Below are 17,589 nucleotides of genomic sequence, written 5' to 3'. Positions count from 1 at the left end.
ATCTAACCACTGACCGGATCTAGCCCCTTTTTGTGCTCTTTGAGATTTCGTGATACCAGAGACATGAATAGTGAAGACTGCATCACGACAGTTTGTAGCTTCTACCTGATCACCTCGACCCTATTTAACTTGGAATCGTAATGCAATTAAAAGAATGATTCACTACTACTATTACTATGCCTCACTGTCGGAATAATAGTGACGCGTGCTCAATCAACAAGAAGAATAATGTCATGACTGGTAATATTGGGTTGACAAGATTGAATCAGTCGGACTGACTCTGAAATGTCGTCGGGGTGCTCTTCATATGCTATATCAAGATGTCCGCTGGCATCTTTTAAGGTGCAAAGTTCTCTGATGACTCTTAACTGCTGATTGTTACAGTGTAACCAGTCCAAATGCTTCTCATAACGCCGTCCAATCGCCAACACTTGCTGATATTAGGAGATATCCCTTGGCTGTGATCAGTCTAGAAGAGGAAAACACGGACGGGAAGCTTTCTGACAGCAGTGTAAACTGTAATCACCTACACTGACCGTGTTTAAAAGTATTCAAGCATACTAAGCAGTATTCTAGCGAGCAGAGATTTGATTCACAGTTGGATGAAATCGCATTAAGAAGGTAGTGTCCAATATAGTTGAGTTGCTCATAAAGGAAACGATCTCGTTGTCTCAATCCCACCGGGTCCTCCGAGTACATATTTGTCCTTTATCCCGCGGAACATTGGCTTTTCGGTGTCCAAAGCCAACTTGCTTACTATTCCGTCTCGATTCCTGTTTGCAGTCAATCTCATCATCTCTTGGGTATCTGAAAAATTCAAGGAACGCGCTATAATCTCGTCAATATCCAACATTTGCATCTTCCCAAAGTATCCATACGGGCGCAAGAGTATCGACAGCCATACATTCAATCTAAGTATGACTTGGAGACTTATCAGAATGTTTTATGCGAGGTGGGGTATAAACATGATGGAACTGATCTAGAATAAGAAGAGGATAACAAAAACGCTTCAGACTCTCAGTCCGCTCACTCTATTTCCATCAACAAAGTCAAAACACCAAAACCCAGAGGTATCTTCATGCAAACAAGTACTAACAACAACAACGAAAACGATACAAAATATCTACTGCTGCCATGGGACAGCCACACCAAGATCTCGTGCCACCCTCATGGCCGATATAATACATCCCTCCAGCAACACCATGCCGTCCCAGCACCAAGATCCCACAATCCACACATTATCCCTCCCATTCACCCACACGCCCGCCTCTGCAGGATCTGATTTGCCTGTCCCCATGACCTTCTGCACCATGCCTCTGCTTTCCGTGGTGCGCAGCGTCCGTGTAAATCTCGATGTGTCCAGCGCCCCCTTAAGCTCGGGCGCATCTCCAACAGGGCTCGTCCTGACAATGAGTCCGTCAGAGAGATAATGTAATGACTCGGTCTGGACGACACTCTCGGAAAAGGTTGTCCTAAATGCCATGACTTGAGCATCTCCACGGCGATACGAACACTGTCCAGATGGAATGTGAGTCTGTTCCTGCACAATGGACAATCCCGAAGACAGAGGAGCAACAACTGTGCTTGTGACGGGAGCCGTGGGGATGACGCTCAACATGGGCTTGGACGGATTAAAGATGGCGGCCGCAACATTTGGCGATACGGCAAGCACCACACGATCAAACGTCTCCTCGGAAGCAGAGCGTGTGGCATCTTGCGTGCTTTCGTAGCGTATCCGAACACCACCATCAACTCGGTCCACCTTTGTAACTCGGGTTTCCAGTCGGACGTCCTCAATTCCTTCAGCCAGCGTCGCCTGGACTCTGTTGATTCCGCCACTGGCAACATATGTCTTTTGCAAAAACGATCCCTTCATGAATTCCGTCACATCACTAGCCGGGAAATCCAGCATCTCGGCGTGAGAACAGCTGCAGATGATGCTCAGCACAGGCAGCAAGTAATACAGCACGTAATTCTGCGGCAACCGGATCCGATCAAGATACTGCCGAAACGACTCGCAACTGGCAACATCCTTGGATCCCGATTTCACATCCAGATACGTCTCGGGCTTAATCGACAACGGCCTCAACAAGAAACAAGCAGCAAAGAACCAGATGTGACAGATGGCCAGGTAAAACGTCTGCAATATGTTTTGCAGCGACCCGCCCCAAAAGTGCGGCGAGACGAGCAGCGCCTCGTGCAGCCTCTTGCCGTAGACAAAGTAGCTGCCGGGCATCGTCTCTGCGTCCTCATGGCTGGGGATCTGAGTCTGCGTGGCGGCAGAGACTTTGGCAAAGACCCAGATGAGCTGGATTCGCTGAAAGGGCACGCCGATGTGGTCGTACATGCGGCACAGGTTTTCATAGTAGCCTCTGCAGAAGCTGCGAGGGGGGATGTCGATGCGCTCGAGGGTGCCTGTCTTGTCACTCTTGACGGTGACGGAGGCGGCATCGAGCGAGAATTTGGGTGCCTGAGATTGTGATGAGTTGTGATGAGATGAGGTCTAAGTTGAGGCGGACAGTTCAAGTCTTTTCAATATCAGCACGAACCTGTTCAAAGAGCGTCACCTCGTAGCGCTTCTTCTTGTCGTTGTGCAGCAGATATGCCGTCGTTAGTCCCGCCAATCCAGTGCCGATGATGGCGACTCGAGACTTGCTCTCGCCGTTTTTCCGATGCCGCTGCATGCCTTCGGTTTGTTTTTGTTTCTTATCAAACAGCAGTGCAATAGACAATTCAACTGATCCAAGAGCAAACAGGGTGAGATGAAATCAGAATGGAAGACTATTCATGTAGGAGCGTGTAGACCTCGATCTAGATATACATGACGTCTTTTGTCTCGTAAATATCAAAATTGAACCAGCAGGTGTAAGCGAATGCGAATATAAGGTAAGCACGATGCCGGATTCACATGCATGGCGCTTGCTACGGTATTTAGAAGAATCGTATCAGTACATGTAAATTATCTCGGTAGAAAATCATGGATGGACCCCCCAACAAAAAGCAGCTAACCGCCTGGCCTGATTGGACCGGCCAGGGCGTTTCAGACTCCCCGCCGGACCGCATCAAGGCCGAACCCTTGAAACTATTTTTTTTTTCTTTTTGCCTCTTGTTCTTTATTTTGTCCTACGGAGTACCAAAGAGGTAAATGGAGTTGGCACGTGCTTTGTGTGAACCCACTGGAGCTGGAAGCTTGATTTAATGTTTAGTCGAAAATAGAGTGAAGTGACTTCTTTGATGATTCAAGATTATCGTTCTCATCAGAGCGGGTGGCTTGATTCGAAGGCTTCTAGTGTGGTGGCTGCAGGATGACAAGTCACAACTTTTCACACAAGATCGACTAGAGTTAAGTTGGTGCTGATTGGACGCTTTTCACTCTGTGATGCTTTGCTCGTGAGACGGGAAGACGCAAAAGTCAAAATACATCACGGGCATTGTAACATGCGCCTAATCCAGCCCCGCTAAACTCCATCTATAATTCCTCAATTTCCATTCTTATAACACTGTAGTACTGCCACTTGTTGAAGTTTCTGTACAGCCTCATGCAATTTAACATTGGATCACAACCATCCAAGCCGCTCAAATGCCCTGGCCATCATCCTCCGCCAGCGACTTCATCATCGGATTCACAGCCGGATGTCTGACCATCATTGTCTTGCTGGCCATCGCGGCCTTTTCGCTCACTCGAACCGCCGACATTTACGGGCTGGGCCACTGGAAACTCAACGTGAGGACGCCGCTTCCATCCATGTGGATGAACCTGGGCTTCTGGTGAGTTTGCCCATCTCTTAAACAAACATCAATCTTATAATATCTATTTCCTAACGTTCAATCTATTCAGGACTCGAGATGACGGCAAACCCATCCACCACTTTGACGAGGCTGCGCGCAACATGCTCGAGAAGCTCTTACAAGCCGCAGGCCTCACGTCCACCGCAAAATCGCAACACTCCGTCGCAGTCCTAGACGTCGGCTTCGGATGCGGCGACCAGACCGTTGCCCTCGCCGAGCTCATCCAAGCTTCTTCACGGCCCCAGTTTCGCTACGTCGGACTCACCTTGAACGCCGTGCAGCTCCAAGAAGCGCAGCAAAGGCTCGATGCCGCACTCGCCATCCCAGAAGGAGAAGAAAGCAGCAGTAGCGCGCTCGGACTAGCTGAAAGCTGCTTCAAGTTGTTCCAGGCGGACGCAGCCAAGCCCGAGTCCTGGAATAGCGCCGTTTGCGCTTCTGTTGACGGGTTGGCGGACGAGACTTTTCGTGAGAGATGGCTCATGGGCTTGGACTGCCTGTATCACTTTTCGCCGTCGAGGAAGCCCATCTTCAAGCGCGCTTCTCAGACGCTAAGCGCAAATGTCATGGCCTTTGATTTGATCCTCAGTGACACGGCGTCTGCGTGGCAAATCCTGGCCGTCAGGATCTTGGGCTTCATCTTGCTATGTCCATGGCGAACCTTTTTGACCGAGGAGCAGTACCGGGACCAACTCGTCGAGTGCGGCTACGATAGGGCGTGCGTTGAGATTCGGGACATTTCAGACCATGTTTTTGGAGGGTTGGCGGGTCACTTGTGGAAACAGGATGTTGCTTTGAGTCCGTACGGCATTTCGTTGTCGGGGTATACGATGGTGGGGAGGATATATGAGTGGTTTGATCGGACGAGGGTGTTGAAGGCGGCGATTATTGTCGGGAGAATAAAGAGCAAAAGCCAGTAGTAGCAGCGTGACTAAGTTGATACATTCACTTTGAATGTGAATGCAGTGATTTGGAAGGCTCTCTTCTATGATGAGCTCGTGAATCGCCTCAGCTCTTATGACTGGTTACATATATACACTTTGGATCTATGCAGTCGCCCATGTAAGCACCCAGCAGCAGAGTCTTTTACTTGATGAAGCTTCATCTTGTAAAGAGTCATCGAGCTGTGAACTGGTGAACGGGTTGCCATCTTCTGTTACAGACGCAACCCATCAACTGTCACTCATTCTATATCAAGGCGACAGACGAGGAGATTAAGATTAGCTCTCACCAAAACGCCATGGCTAGAGAAGTCACCCCTGGAAGCTCCATCAGATTACTCAATAGGAATGCAAAGAGAAAAGAGTCAAGAGCGGCCCGGGCCATAAACTTTGCAGCTAAAAAATAACCTTGATCCGCGAATTACATCCCTACCTTACATCGCAACTTTCGACGACACCTTCAAACACACGACATTTCATTCGTTCCAGCTCATACCCAACTCACGATGCCCATTTACGAACACCCGAATTTATCCAGAAATCATCTCAGCAGTGTACATACGAAGGAAGACTTTATCCTTGTATATTCCCATACACATCACTCAAATGCCCTACATCATTCACCAGTCATACCCCCCAACTTCGATCGACAAACCCATGTCGAATCAAAAGCACAGCCACACCATCAAGAAAATAACCAAAAATTGCCGGCATGACCGGACCCGGCACACGACTGTGGGGTCGTTGATCCTAAAAGCATGGCATCCCCGCATCGTGAACGGACCTCGCGTGTCTTAATCAACATTCCAGTCTCTCAGTCATGACAAGAACATCCATCTACTACAACAGTATTTGGAAAAATGGAGGAAAAACGTGGTGGCTTGTAGGTTGTCTCTATTGGTATCCTTTCATATACATCTAGCTCTCTATGATCTTTTTTTTTTTTTTTTTTCCTTTTTCATATCTGACTGGCTTGACCAAGTTTCTGGACTTCTCTGCAGAGATGATGGCTCATCAAGCTCCGCGACCCATGATTTTCCATTAGGTTGATTAAGAAAGAAATCATTTCAAGCCAGCCATAAGAAATAAAAAAAACTACCTTTTTTGCTGCAGTTGACCATTCGCACGCACAGACGCAAACACAAGATTCTAACACTTTTTTATTCTGTCCCAATTTCATGCCACCCAAATCTTACTCGGGCTTGGGCAGAACCGCGGGCTTGGTTCCCAGACCGTTGCGGTTGCGGAAGAACAAGACGCCCTTTCCAGGGCCCTTGGCCTCGGCGCTGGGCTCGACCCAGTGGCACATGCGAGCGCTGGTCCACAGGGCACGGATGAAGCCAATGGCACCGTCCTTGACGTCGGAGCGGTAGTGCTCGCCCATGACGGGGCGGATGGCATCGGAGGCCTCGTCGGCGTTGTAGAAGGGGATCGTGGCCACGTAGTGGTGCAGGACGTGGGTCTCGATGATGCCGTGCAGCAGGTGACGGCCGATGAAGCCCATCTCACGATCGATGGTGGCGGCAGCGCCACGGACAAAGTTCCACTCCTCGGCAGTGTAGTGAGGGAGCGTGGGGTCGGTGTGCTGCAGGAAGGTGATGGCAACTGCGGGAGAGACAATAGGTCAGTAAGTGGGAACTTTTGCAACTGTTTCAGACATGAGGGGATTTTGAGACTCACCGAGCCAGTGGTTGACCCAGAGGTACGGGACGCCGTACCAGATGGCCATGTTGTACCAGCCAAAGGTGTTGCCGAGGTAGTAGAGGGCGCTGAAGGCGAGGATCAAGCCAATGTCGCTGATGAGGATGTACTTGGCGTCCTTGGCCTCATACAGAGGGCTGGACGGGTCAAAGTGGTTGACACCGCCGCCCAGGCCGTTGTGCTTGCCCTTGCCACGGCCCTCACGCTGGCGCTCGTGGAAGTTGTGGCCGGTGATGTTGGTGAGCAGGTAGTTGGGCCAGCCGACCAGCTGCTGCATGACCAGCATGAAGAGAGTGTAGGCGGGCGTCTCCTCGGTCAGCTCAGACAGCTCGTGGACCATCTTGCCGATGCGAGTGGCGTGCTGCTCGCGAGTCCGGGGGAGGAAGACCATGTCGCGCTCCATGTTGCCGGTGGAGGCGTGGTGCTTGTGGTGGGAAATCTTCCAGCTGAAGTAGGGGACCAGCAGGGCGGAGTGGAGGAACCAGCCGGTGACGTTGTTGATGAGGCTGGAGTCGGAAAAGGCGCCGTGGCCGCACTCGTGGGCAATGACCCAGAGGCCGGTGCCGAAGAGGCCCTGCAGGATGGTGTAGACGGCCCAGAGAGCACCGCGGACGGGGGTTGAGGGGATGTTCTCAGGGGTCACGTAGTTGTGGAAGACATAGAAGGTGGTGGCCAGGCAGATGATGTCGCGGATGATGTACGAGTATCCCTTGAGGGCGGAGCGCTGGAAGCAGTGCTTGGGGATGGCGTCGCGGATGTCCTTGATGGTGAAGTCGGGCACCTTGAACTCGTTGCCGTAGGTGTCGACCAGGCGGCCGTAGTCGGCGGGCTTGACACCAGCAACGTCGACTGAGGACAGAGACGACAGAGACGTGGACGAAGCCGACGGTCTGGGGGAGTCCATGGGGGACACGGCAGCAGAGGACTCGGTTGAGTCGGTCACATTGCGCCGGAGAGAGGCCTTTACAGGCAGGGGCACAGCGGTTGAAGCCATGGCGATGCTCTCTATGAACAAGTTGCTCAAGATCTCTCAGAGACTCGAAGCAAGTTGAGGAGGAGTTGAGGGGAAGAAGAGGAAGAAGAAGAAGAAGAGAAAAAGAAAAAAGTGACGAGAGCACAGCTCGCTATCAGATAAGATAGGACAGGCGTGTGGTTGAACGGGGCCTCCAGGGGACGGGACGAGGAGAGAGAGGATGGCGAACTGGGGGGGTGGCCTCGCTTTTGTTTTGTCCTGGGGAGGGCAGAGACAGAGGCTGAGGGGGGGCAAAGAGGAGAATGGGAATAGGGGACCTGCAACCGATCCGGAAGTGATTGGATGGGAAGATCCGTTTCAGAGGATCAAACGAGGAATGCAAGGCAAATCGGGGATAAAAGAAAAAAAAAGAACAAAAGAGCCCAAGCAAGTCACTCACTCACTCACTCACACACAGCAGCAGCCCAAGCCCGAAGCTCAAGCCCAAGTCCTGCCCACGCAAAAACCACAGCCAGAGTGACTTTGGACTTGCCGGGCCCCCCTTGGACGATTTGGCCTCCCCCCCACTGGCCCGGTACATGCAGAAGCAGATGCAATGGCATGGCAGCTGGGAGATAATTTTTTGTTGGGGCGGCTCTGGAGCCCTTTTTTTCTGCTCGTCTCCTCCCGCCAGGGCGTGGGGCGTTGCTTTTGGGGCCAAAAGATGACAGGTACATGTTTCTGGTACTATCAATGTCCATTTGCCTCAATTCTGTCTTGCACTGCATCTTGTTGTGCTTCCATTTTATTCTGCTGCTATCTTGCGCTCTTGTTCTCTTCAATTGAGTCCTTTTGCCCTTTCAAACAGGCACAGCAAAAAGGGGACCCTGATTGACGAGCCCCTGGAAAAAAATAAAGAGGAGCAGAAAAATTTGTGCCAATTGGAGGCGAGCTTGACGCCAGATCTGGGCCCGAAAAGAATAAACTGGACCCTGGACAGATGGATGTCCCGTAGCCTGGTTTTGGTAGCGGTACGAGTGTAAAGTGCAAGTACATGCTACTCCTCTCTTCTCCGTATCTGCTCCGCGAACCAGGGAATAACAAAATACATGGCCACCGTGAAACCAAGCACTCGGCTCTGCTGATGGACGGCCATTACCGTGTCGCATCACTTTTGCTGTTTTGCAGCCTTTCGTGATGGACATTATTCGTGTGAAGATCTCTGGCGGCGTCGCCGTTACCGTCACATGAAAAAAAAAAAAAATGAATCTTGTCCGGGGGACTAAGATAAGCCATGTCCGATTCCTTCTCTCAACATGGCGCTCTTGGCTGACTCTAACGAATTCCCTCTCAAAGAGACAGCTGCATTGTCTTGTATGCTCACATTGTCTTTTACAGGGCATGTCTGTAATGTACAGTAGAGGAGGCGTCGTAACTACATCGTATTCCCGCATAGCCTGATTGGTACCAAGACACACGAACCGCCCCCCATATCCTCCGCACGGAGATAATCAATGCCCACCCCCCAGAAACACACGGACATAGACTACTGTATCTACACAAGTACTGCTACCCGTACCCGTACACACTCGCTCCCGAAGAGACCACGTAGTGCGCCGCCGTTCGCCGCAAAAGCAAAGGCAAAAAAAAAAAAGAAGAAGGAAAAAAACCCTGCATGAGGGGCGTGCGGACGTGCCGGGGGGGCTGGACTCGGCTGGGCTGGGCTGGGCTGAAGGAGCCTAAAACAAGATAGGCGATCGTCGTTGACCAGAGACGCAGCTCAGATTAGGAGGGAAGAGACAGACATGTGAAGCCGAGTTTCGATTTCTGGGCTGGAGGGCGCCAAAGGTTGATGGTGTGCTTCTTTTCTGGAGTTATACGACTCAATGCTAACGGCTCTACGCCCGATTCGTGTGTCATGGATGCTGCTCCATGTAGTTACTGTACTCATACCAACTAATCCCATCTAATCCTCGATGCTTGCTTAGAACTGCTACTCTCCCCGATCCCAGCTGCTTCATGCAATGCGTTCGCATCACATCAGGCTTACAAGCTTACTCTCCCACACCCCAGCTTTTCTTCGTCCCTGTAAAACGCTTAAAAAGAAAAGTCCCAAGCCTCGGAACATGTGAAATTGGAATTCTGAAGCTATTCCCCCCCCTCCGCCTCTCCGCTGTTCAACACCTCTCCTCATGGTCTGCTGTCCGCCCTGGCCCGCTTCGGCATCTCACACTGCCGTCTGGTGTCATTCCTTCAAGTCACGCAACGAGATCAGATCATCAAGTCCAACAAAAAAAAAAAAAGAGGGCAAATATGTTTACAATATGGCTCTCGGGATGGAGCAGGAAGAGTGAGACGAGCAAGCTCGTGAGCATGTTATTCTTCTCTCCCCGACTCGTTCCTCTTGTTCCATTGGGCCGTGGAAATAGTACAGAACAGGCAAATACTCGTACAGGTAGGTGGCGGCGAGGCAATTTTCTTGCTACCTGATGTACTCGTATACATGTCTCTCTGGGGAGTAAATCTCGGATCTGTAAGTACCGGTACCGGTACTGGTTTTTCTTTTTTTGTCTCTTTTAACACAGCATAATACTTCTCACAAGTGATGCTCCAGCTGTCTCACATCCAGCATCCAGCATTCTCTGCAGGATCACAGCCAACTTTCCAACCAACTGAGAAAACCTGCAATCATCTGCCCATCTCGAGCAAAAGTCTCAAGTCTCACAAGGCAGTACCAACCGTAACACTCAACTGTCTCTCCCCCACATCTGTTGGGAATTTTGTTGAGGGGCCACATAAACCCGCCCAGGGTCCCCTTTCCCTGCCCGTCGATCTGGCGTGGGGCACCCCGATTCGCCGCAAAAAGAAAAAGAAAAAAACCCACGTGCTTTTTGCCGCCCCCTTGCCGAGCTTAGTAATTGCGGCTGTTGTCATTGGTGGGATTTGCTCGTAAGGTACAGTGTGAATTGATGATCATTTGTTTGGTTGTGTGCACTGTGTTATCGCCAGTGGCTTCAGGATGTGTGTAAGCGAACTATTTGCTGGGCGATTTTCTATGCACTCGATACAGACACAAAGGATGCATCAGGTGCTCTAGATTAGGCTCTGAGATAACACATCGTATGTTGCCGCCTAATCTAGCACGCAGCCGAGTCTCTTGATCTATTACCTAGAAGAGAAGGTGTACAGAGGCTACGCAGTCTGACCAATACTGCTTATATCTGATAATACCAATTTGAGGCTGTGTGGTAGCTTTGACGAATGATGCGTAGATCAGATATACTTCTTTGAGCCTGTGTAGTAGATTAATAGACCTTGAGGCATACTGACATATACCTAGTTCAAGGTGGGTATTGAGAGGTACTTCTGGACAGCTCAATACCGAGATGGTACATGTGCCAGCAGCCTTACAAGAAGATGTAGTTCTCAAACGATTACTCTTACATAGAATTGACTCGTTGATATTCCCGGCACAAAGGCATATCAAAAGTACCCAATTCCACTGCTTTCATCAAAAAGGTTGACTTTAAATAATATTATTCTCCTAAATCCATATGTATAATCTCCAAATCCAAACATCCAATCCATCATCATACCCATAATGCGTGTTCTCATCCCAAGCTCCAAGCTCCATGTTCCATGCCATCATCATCATATCCTGCTAGACATTTATCCTAGCCCCGTACGCCTCGCCAAGTAAACAGCATGAATCAATCCAAACCTAGGGAATCACAAAGAAAAACGCTTCAAATCTCCGCAAAGAAAAAAGACTCACCATCTCCATCTCCAGCCCACCATTCCGAGCTCAGCCCAGGAACCACATCGCCGAAGTTCCGAGTACAATCCGAAACTCCTCACCTTGGATGATCTCACTCACGACAACACCATCCAGCCTCCTCGGCTTGGATAGCCTCATTCACCAGGACACCATCCGGCCATCCAGTTCCACCACCATCTGCAACCTCTGCGGCATCGCATCCACCCACATATTCACCCTCTCCTGGCCCAACCCCGCCCACGCCTCCCTCGCCGCCTGCTTCAGCGTCTCGTCCTCCCAGTCCTTCAGCAGCTCCGACGTCCACTGCTTGTTCGGCGGCCACAAAGAATCCAGCGGGCTCAGATCGGGGCTCTCCCCACAACTAAACGTGCACCGCAAGCCGTGCGTGTCCTTCCACTGCTGGGCGAGGTTGATCTTGCTCGCGCTCCCGTGGGCAAACACATCCGCATCCTCCTCCAGCACAAACGAATTGGGCCCCGAAGCAGTAAGCCACGGCTTGACCACCTTGTCGAGCACTTTATCGCAGTAGTCGGCCATGGACATGGCGCCGTTCCCCTTGGGGCTGGTGGACGAGTCGTAAAACACCAGCTCGCTCTTGAAGCCGTAGCCCACCGCCGCCCACGCGTGCAAACGCCTGACGTCCCGCGGCCACACGTTGCCCGGCTCCTGCTCGCACCCGCTGCACAGCTTCTCGCCGCTTCGAGGGGTCAGGCGCATCCTCCCGTCGAGCCCAAAGCCAAAGTGCAGCTCTCCGCTGAACCGGACGCGGCGCCAGTCTTCTTTAACGGGATACGTCCGCAATGCCTTTCTAGCAAAGTCGCAGCGCTTCTCCCGATGCCGCTTATGCGTGTGAATCCGCCCACAGACAAGACACCGGCGATAGCCCAACGTCCCCATGGCTCGGTGCAGCGTCCGCCGGTTGCAATTCATCTCCAAACCGGCCTCTTTAGCTAATCCGCTCCAGTTGAGGCTCACATCCTCATACTTTTCATCCCACAGGATCTGCTCCATCTTTTGCAGGTCCGAGTCGGCAATCTTGCTAGGCCGCCCTCGCGTCTCTCCCCATTCCGGGTCGTCGCTCTTGGGCGTTGGCGACGCATGGAGGGCCGCATAGCCCTGAGATCGGGACAAGTCAAAGTGGCGGAAGATGGCAGACTTGTTCACCGGCAGCCCCTGGGATTCGAGATAGGAAATGGTGCCTCGCACCATGGCCTTTGCCGGAGTGTCTCCATGTTTGTACCCAGACGGCATGGAGCAGTTTGTTCGGTATCAAGCTGTTTGTGATTATTTAATTGTATATGTCTGTACTGTACAAGACACTTGATGCCGGAAGCAAAGAGAATGGGCGAGGCAGGGCGTTGTAAAGCGAGTGTGTAGGGCTATTTTTGTCCAGTCCCAGCAGTGGTGACGCCAGTTTGTCGCGGTTGACGGAGCGTTGACGTAAAAGCCCACACATTCCGCGCACGTGACTGCAATGCGGTCAACCTCACCTCATCGAGTTGATCATCTGCACAACAGCCCAAGCATAAAAATGAGCTTATTTGCATTTGCATGTATCTTGTGAATGTCTCATCTTATATGATCATATCAAGGTATTATTCTAGACATACAGACGGGGTAAAATAAAGAGGCAAAATACAAAAACACCACAGAGTTGGAAACCCAAATATAAGTCAATTTTGTCCGCTTCTCTAAAGCAAAGACTGAATAGACACTAATAATACGGATTAAGATTGGCCAGCTCCAGTCGTGCCCATATGATAAATCCCTTGCTCGCTTAAGCTTTGATATAAATTTCACGCCAATTTTCTTTCTCAAAATAGTAAAAAAAAAGAAGAACGAAGAACGAAGAGAAAAGCAACAATAAAATAAAAAAGAGAGAAACGTGCTCAGCGTTGCTCAACTAGGGCTCCCAAAACTGTAACCTGACCAACGCCCAACCTCACGTAGCCAACCCTTATCTCCGTTTCTATGTCTTGATATACATTACCACCCGGGAATCAGACCAAAAATGTCGTGGGCATCAATATGTCTGGGGGGAGGTGAGGCCCCTAGATAGTGAGTTGATATGCAAAATAACATGAAGAAAAGAAGCCCACTGCTTCGCTCATGTTTTTTATAAAGAGATGAGGAGAAAAAATGAAATGAAGCGATCGTTTAGTGCTTTCCGGCATCGCGGACGCTTTGCATGAATCGATCTTCGGCGCCAACTTCGCTCAATGCTCGCGTCGATGAGGCGCCTGCGCTGGTTCTGGACAAGACGGCTTTCACTTCTTCCGCAGTCTTGCTGCCCATCAAGTCCATCTCTCGGTTTAGGAGAATGGCAACAGCTGCCCGAACCAGGAGTGTGTCACCCTCAAAGACGTAAACATCCCAGAGCCTTGCTGCTTCGTCAATGGCCAAATGCGCAGTAAAGAGGTTGGTGAAAATGTTGGTAAGGTACTGGTCGAGCTGGACGCCTGGTACCGTCTTGGTTAAGTGCTCGTAGAGGGAATTTGACTTGATCTTGAGTGTGTCATGCACGAGGTGGAATGCCGATGCTTGCGCGCCGCGATCAAAGGTGTAAAACGATAGTGGTAGAGGTCGGTTGAGGACATTGGCCAGCGCGATGAATGCGGTTTCGGGATTCGGTAGATTAAGCAGGAGCAGTGCGGCTATGGTCTGTTTTCGTCATGTATGAGTTAGCGTTGCATGATACGGGCAGAAAGATTAAAAGAAAAGACATCACTCACGTTACATCCTGACACATAGCCAATGTCGTTCCTGTACATGGCATATGCTCTCAGCACATCTACCAGGCCCTGGTGAAGCGGGCCAGTCACTTCGAATATTCGAAGCTCCCTCCACGTCTTCTCAGCGACGTCTTTGCGGATTTGCTCAAACCACTTGACGCGCCGTAGGTCCTCTGCATCGCCCCTGTCCGTCTTGACTCTCTGCTCCAGCTCTTCTGATCGGGTCAAGGCTGCTTTGAAAGATGCCTCGGTCAGGCCAAGCTCGTTTCCAATGGCCTTTGCCCATACGGATCTCCGACTGCGAGGAGCCACTCCCTTCCACCATAGCTCCCTTGTTGCCTTTTCACGTATAGCTTGGTTCCACCGAGGAAGAATATCGTCCTCCCAGATGTGCATGGCCCTGTCCGCATTGTTGTCTCTTGCGTCGACCTTGTTCTTTCGCGCTGCTTCACGGCGCTCCTCTGCCTTGACACTGGCAATCATCATCTTCTGATACTCACGGAGATGGCGTCGTTCTTCGGCGGGATCTTTGGGTGGCAGCCACGACGGCCGAGTGCGGCTCAGGACAGCCTCCTTCTCCTTGGAAATGGGGAGCGGGTCAATCATGATGTTGGAGCGGCGTAGCGGAGGAAGCTCTGCAAAGGACGACTTGACGCGCTGCTTCTTCTCGTACTCCATCTTCGCAGACTGGTTCGGATTCCATGTGTTGGGTCGTGCACCATGTTTCTTGGCTTCGATTTCATGCATCTCGTCGGCGTGCTCCTCCAGCTTTTCAACAAGGTCTTTCGTATCTGCATTCAAGTCTGCAAGCGCAATGGTCCAGCTGCGGGCTTTGCCCCGGAGGGGGCTCGGGGGCGGCCTGTCGCCGTCGGTTTTCCAGCTTGGCGACCGCAATGAGCCCTGCGCTTGGGCGACGGGAGGCGTGCCATTGCCAACACTGCGAACTCGGTTGTTGCGTCGGCGGTCAGGCGATGGAGACACAGACTTGATGGACTGCGGCCGGCTGGCAGGTCGCTCACTCTGTGGGCGCGGGGAAATGGGCACGTTGTCGAGAAACAGGCCGTCGGGAATGTCGTCGTCATCGTCGTCATCGTCGTCGCACTCTTGCTCAAGCTCCGAAATGGACTTGCGGTCGCGGCTAACCTGCCAGCTGCCCCGTCGTGGCTTGCCGGCGAGACTTGGGTCGCGAGGGTCCGGCGTCAGGCCCGGGCTGGTGCTGCGATGGCGGCGAGATTGAGGGACGGATGATGTCGAGTATCCCTTGGTGAGAGTCGCGGGCCGCGGATCGGCAAAGGACGAAAGAGAGGTGCTCCGCGGATTCGATCCCACCGCAGTGCCGTTGAGATTGGGAAACGACCGCTTCGAGCGCGGCGCCCGCTTGGCAGAGGCAAGGTCTCGAGGCCCGCGAGCCTTGTGCAACGCAGCCTTTGGGGTGACACCGTCGTCGTTGAGGCCAATGTCCTCAAAGTGGCCGACGTCGGACAGGACGCTGGCGTCGTCGCTGTTGAGCGAATGGAAAGACGACGATTTGGAGCTCTTGGACGTGGTCATGCCGGGAGGAGAGTCCGGGCTCGCGTGGCCATGGATCGTGGCGTGGTTAGCGGCCGTTTCCAAGCCACCGTTGATGATGCCAATTCCAACGCCATGATCACGAATCATTGCTGCATCAACAGGGCAACCAGCTGCCCTGTTCGTTTCGTCGGCGGTTGGAAGAGGATAGAGGAGGTCGGATGGGAGGGCGGGGACGGCAGTAGAGAGAGAAGACGACGGATCGTTGTTGTTTGTCTACGCTGTGAAGTGCGACAAAGTTGATGCTCTTCCGCGGGTGTATCGATACTGTCAACAAGAGGTGTCTCGAGATTTGAAACAACGCTGATCCTCGCAGGGTCGAGAGGTCGGCTGTACAGCAGTAAATTGAGCAAAAAAAGAAGAGACGACGAAAATGAATGTGAGAAGAAAAGAGAGAAAAACGAAGAATCAAAAGCAAAGAACACTAGAGGCAAAACGACTGAAAGCTCTCAGCTTCAATGTTTGATCTAACGAGTGTGGAAGGGATACAGAAAAAAGAAGCTGAAGAAGGGATCTAGAAAAAAAAGGACGAGAGAGAAGATGCAGAATTGCGGAGGATCGAGGGAATGACGAGCCAAGGAGGCGCCAAATCGATGCTTCAAACAAGGAGGGATTGGGTACATGTGCAATTATCTGCGAGCTGGTACAGGGTACCTGGGCAGTGAGCATCTGGCAAGGCTAGCGACCCCCCTTCTTTTCTTGCTGCAGCGCCTGTATTTTGTATTTTCGGGGCAAGGCTTGCTGTGCAATCAGGCGCTGCATTATGTCTGTGCTAGCCCCGTTTCCAATTGTGCGTTGTAGCCGATACAAGCGCGGCTTGTACTTGATCGCGTTCAGGGCGGAGTCGCCTGTGGACGAACTAAGCCAGAACCTGGACAGACGCATGCAGATGGTGATGCTGCAGCTACAACGCCAGTAAGACTGCGTGCGTATGTCTGACGTTAAGTCTTCGGTTACCTTATCTACAGCTGCTAAGTACCGAGCGGGATGGTGTGTGTGTGTGTGTGTGTGCTCATGCTTGTATTTCCCGAGAGAGGAAAGGATATGCTATGCTGTGTTGTGTTACCTCATGCTGTTGTTGCACCATTCACAAGAGCTTGTCTTGTTAGTCAAGATACAAGCATCAAGTCTGCAATGTATCTGACACGCACCAGTGGGCAATTCAGCACTCCCATCCTCTCAAACAGCTAGCCCGGGGCCCTCCTAGCTATCAATCCTAATCCTCACACGGTATGTGTGGTTGCAATCTCGCGGCCGCACCACAGTGTCGCATCAGCAAGCCCCTGACCAAGTGGAGATGAAGTTCAATCTCGGCTGGTTCGGGGGCCGAGCAAGACTGTGCAACTTGTATCCTTGCTGGCTGTATCAACCGCTATCAGCAGAGCTTGAGATTGGAATAAACCTGCTATAATCATACTGTACTGCTTCAATGCTACTATCTTTACTGGTTGTAGTCAGACGCCAACCAACTTCAAAACTATCACAACTTACATGTACATACACAGTCAGCCCTACCAGGAACCCAGAATAGCTTCACCGCCGGCGCGACACAAATCCCACATGGCTCTCCCTTGTACGTTTTATCGAGGCGAATTCTAAATTGCTATAGCTCCCTTTCGCTTGTCTGCAGACTCTCGCCTACCTAAGAATAGCACCTTTAGATTATGACATGTCTGGTCTTGCAGATTCATGTACCACTAATAGCATATCAAAGACATGCCGGGACATACATGCCATATTGCTATTAATATCCATCTGTTGATTGATTCTTATTATTGTCTGCAATGTCTTGATCGTGACTCTGTGTCAATTCACGTTCTAGATCCTCTCGGAACGTCCAGAGTCCCTTGCCAGGGAAATAAATAGTCCTGGTCGCCCCCACAAGGGCATGGCTGAGAAGCAGCCCCTTCATGGTGAGGCGATGCCGGCTTACATGCACATATAAGTGGCAAAGTGGATTTTGAGAAATTCTATTTTGCTTAGCAGGAGATGCTCCATACTCGAGAAATAGCCAGAGCTCAAAAGGCATGGCACGATGTCTTAATGTGGGACGATAAATCTCCTCAGCGCCCTGTATTGTAAATATCCATGGTCTATACATACATAACATTGTCCTCTTGCTTCAAGGTT

General features: G+C 51.3%; 5 protein-coding genes across 5 annotated transcripts; 1 reads left to right on the top strand and 4 right to left on the bottom strand.

Moving 5' to 3' along the window:
* Positions 1–936: 936 nt before the first annotated feature.
* On the bottom strand, positions 937–2,938 carry V8C40DRAFT_257402 (uncharacterized protein). Its single transcript, XM_083218488.1, has 2 exons — positions 2,550–2,938; positions 937–2,470 (listed from the first exon to the last, which is right to left on the bottom strand). The coding sequence occupies exons 1-2, from the start codon at positions 2,682–2,684 to the stop codon at positions 1,124–1,126; spliced, it is 1,482 nt and encodes a 493-aa protein (XP_083068123.1). The 5' UTR covers positions 2,685–2,938; the 3' UTR covers positions 937–1,123.
* A 177-nt stretch (positions 2,939–3,115) lies between these two features.
* V8C40DRAFT_257400 (SAM-dependent methyltransferase) lies at positions 3,116–4,865 on the top strand. Its single transcript, XM_083218487.1, has 2 exons — positions 3,116–3,768; positions 3,839–4,865. Exons 1-2 carry the CDS (start codon positions 3,581–3,583, stop codon positions 4,704–4,706), a joined length of 1,056 nt encoding a protein of 351 aa, XP_083068122.1. The 5' UTR covers positions 3,116–3,580; the 3' UTR covers positions 4,707–4,865.
* Positions 4,866–5,681: 816 nt separating this feature from the next.
* V8C40DRAFT_123698 (fatty acid desaturase-domain-containing protein) lies at positions 5,682–7,521 on the bottom strand. Its single transcript, XM_083210972.1, has 2 exons — positions 6,408–7,521; positions 5,682–6,332 (listed from the first exon to the last, which is right to left on the bottom strand). Exons 1-2 carry the CDS (start codon positions 7,420–7,422, stop codon positions 5,920–5,922), a joined length of 1,428 nt encoding a protein of 475 aa, XP_083068121.1. The 5' UTR covers positions 7,423–7,521; the 3' UTR covers positions 5,682–5,919.
* A 3,358-nt stretch (positions 7,522–10,879) lies between these two features.
* V8C40DRAFT_123683 (uncharacterized protein) lies at positions 10,880–12,674 on the bottom strand. Its single transcript, XM_083210971.1, has one exon. The coding sequence runs from the start codon at positions 12,407–12,409 to the stop codon at positions 11,297–11,299; it is 1,113 nt and encodes a 370-aa protein (XP_083068120.1). The 5' UTR covers positions 12,410–12,674; the 3' UTR covers positions 10,880–11,296.
* A 375-nt stretch (positions 12,675–13,049) lies between these two features.
* On the bottom strand, positions 13,050–15,708 carry V8C40DRAFT_123674 (uncharacterized protein). Its single transcript, XM_083210970.1, has 2 exons — positions 13,891–15,708; positions 13,050–13,819 (listed from the first exon to the last, which is right to left on the bottom strand). The coding sequence occupies exons 1-2, from the start codon at positions 15,547–15,549 to the stop codon at positions 13,316–13,318; spliced, it is 2,163 nt and encodes a 720-aa protein (XP_083068119.1). The 5' UTR covers positions 15,550–15,708; the 3' UTR covers positions 13,050–13,315.
* Positions 15,709–17,589: the final 1,881 nt, after the last annotated feature.

The sequence above is a fragment of the Trichoderma camerunense genome (genome assembly GCF_050948025.1).
Source record: "Trichoderma camerunense strain CBS 138272 chromosome Unknown V8C40scaffold_24, whole genome shotgun sequence".
Classification (NCBI taxonomy): domain Eukaryota; kingdom Fungi; phylum Ascomycota; class Sordariomycetes; order Hypocreales; family Hypocreaceae; genus Trichoderma; species Trichoderma camerunense.
This window is presented reverse-complemented; position numbering and strand designations above follow the sequence as displayed.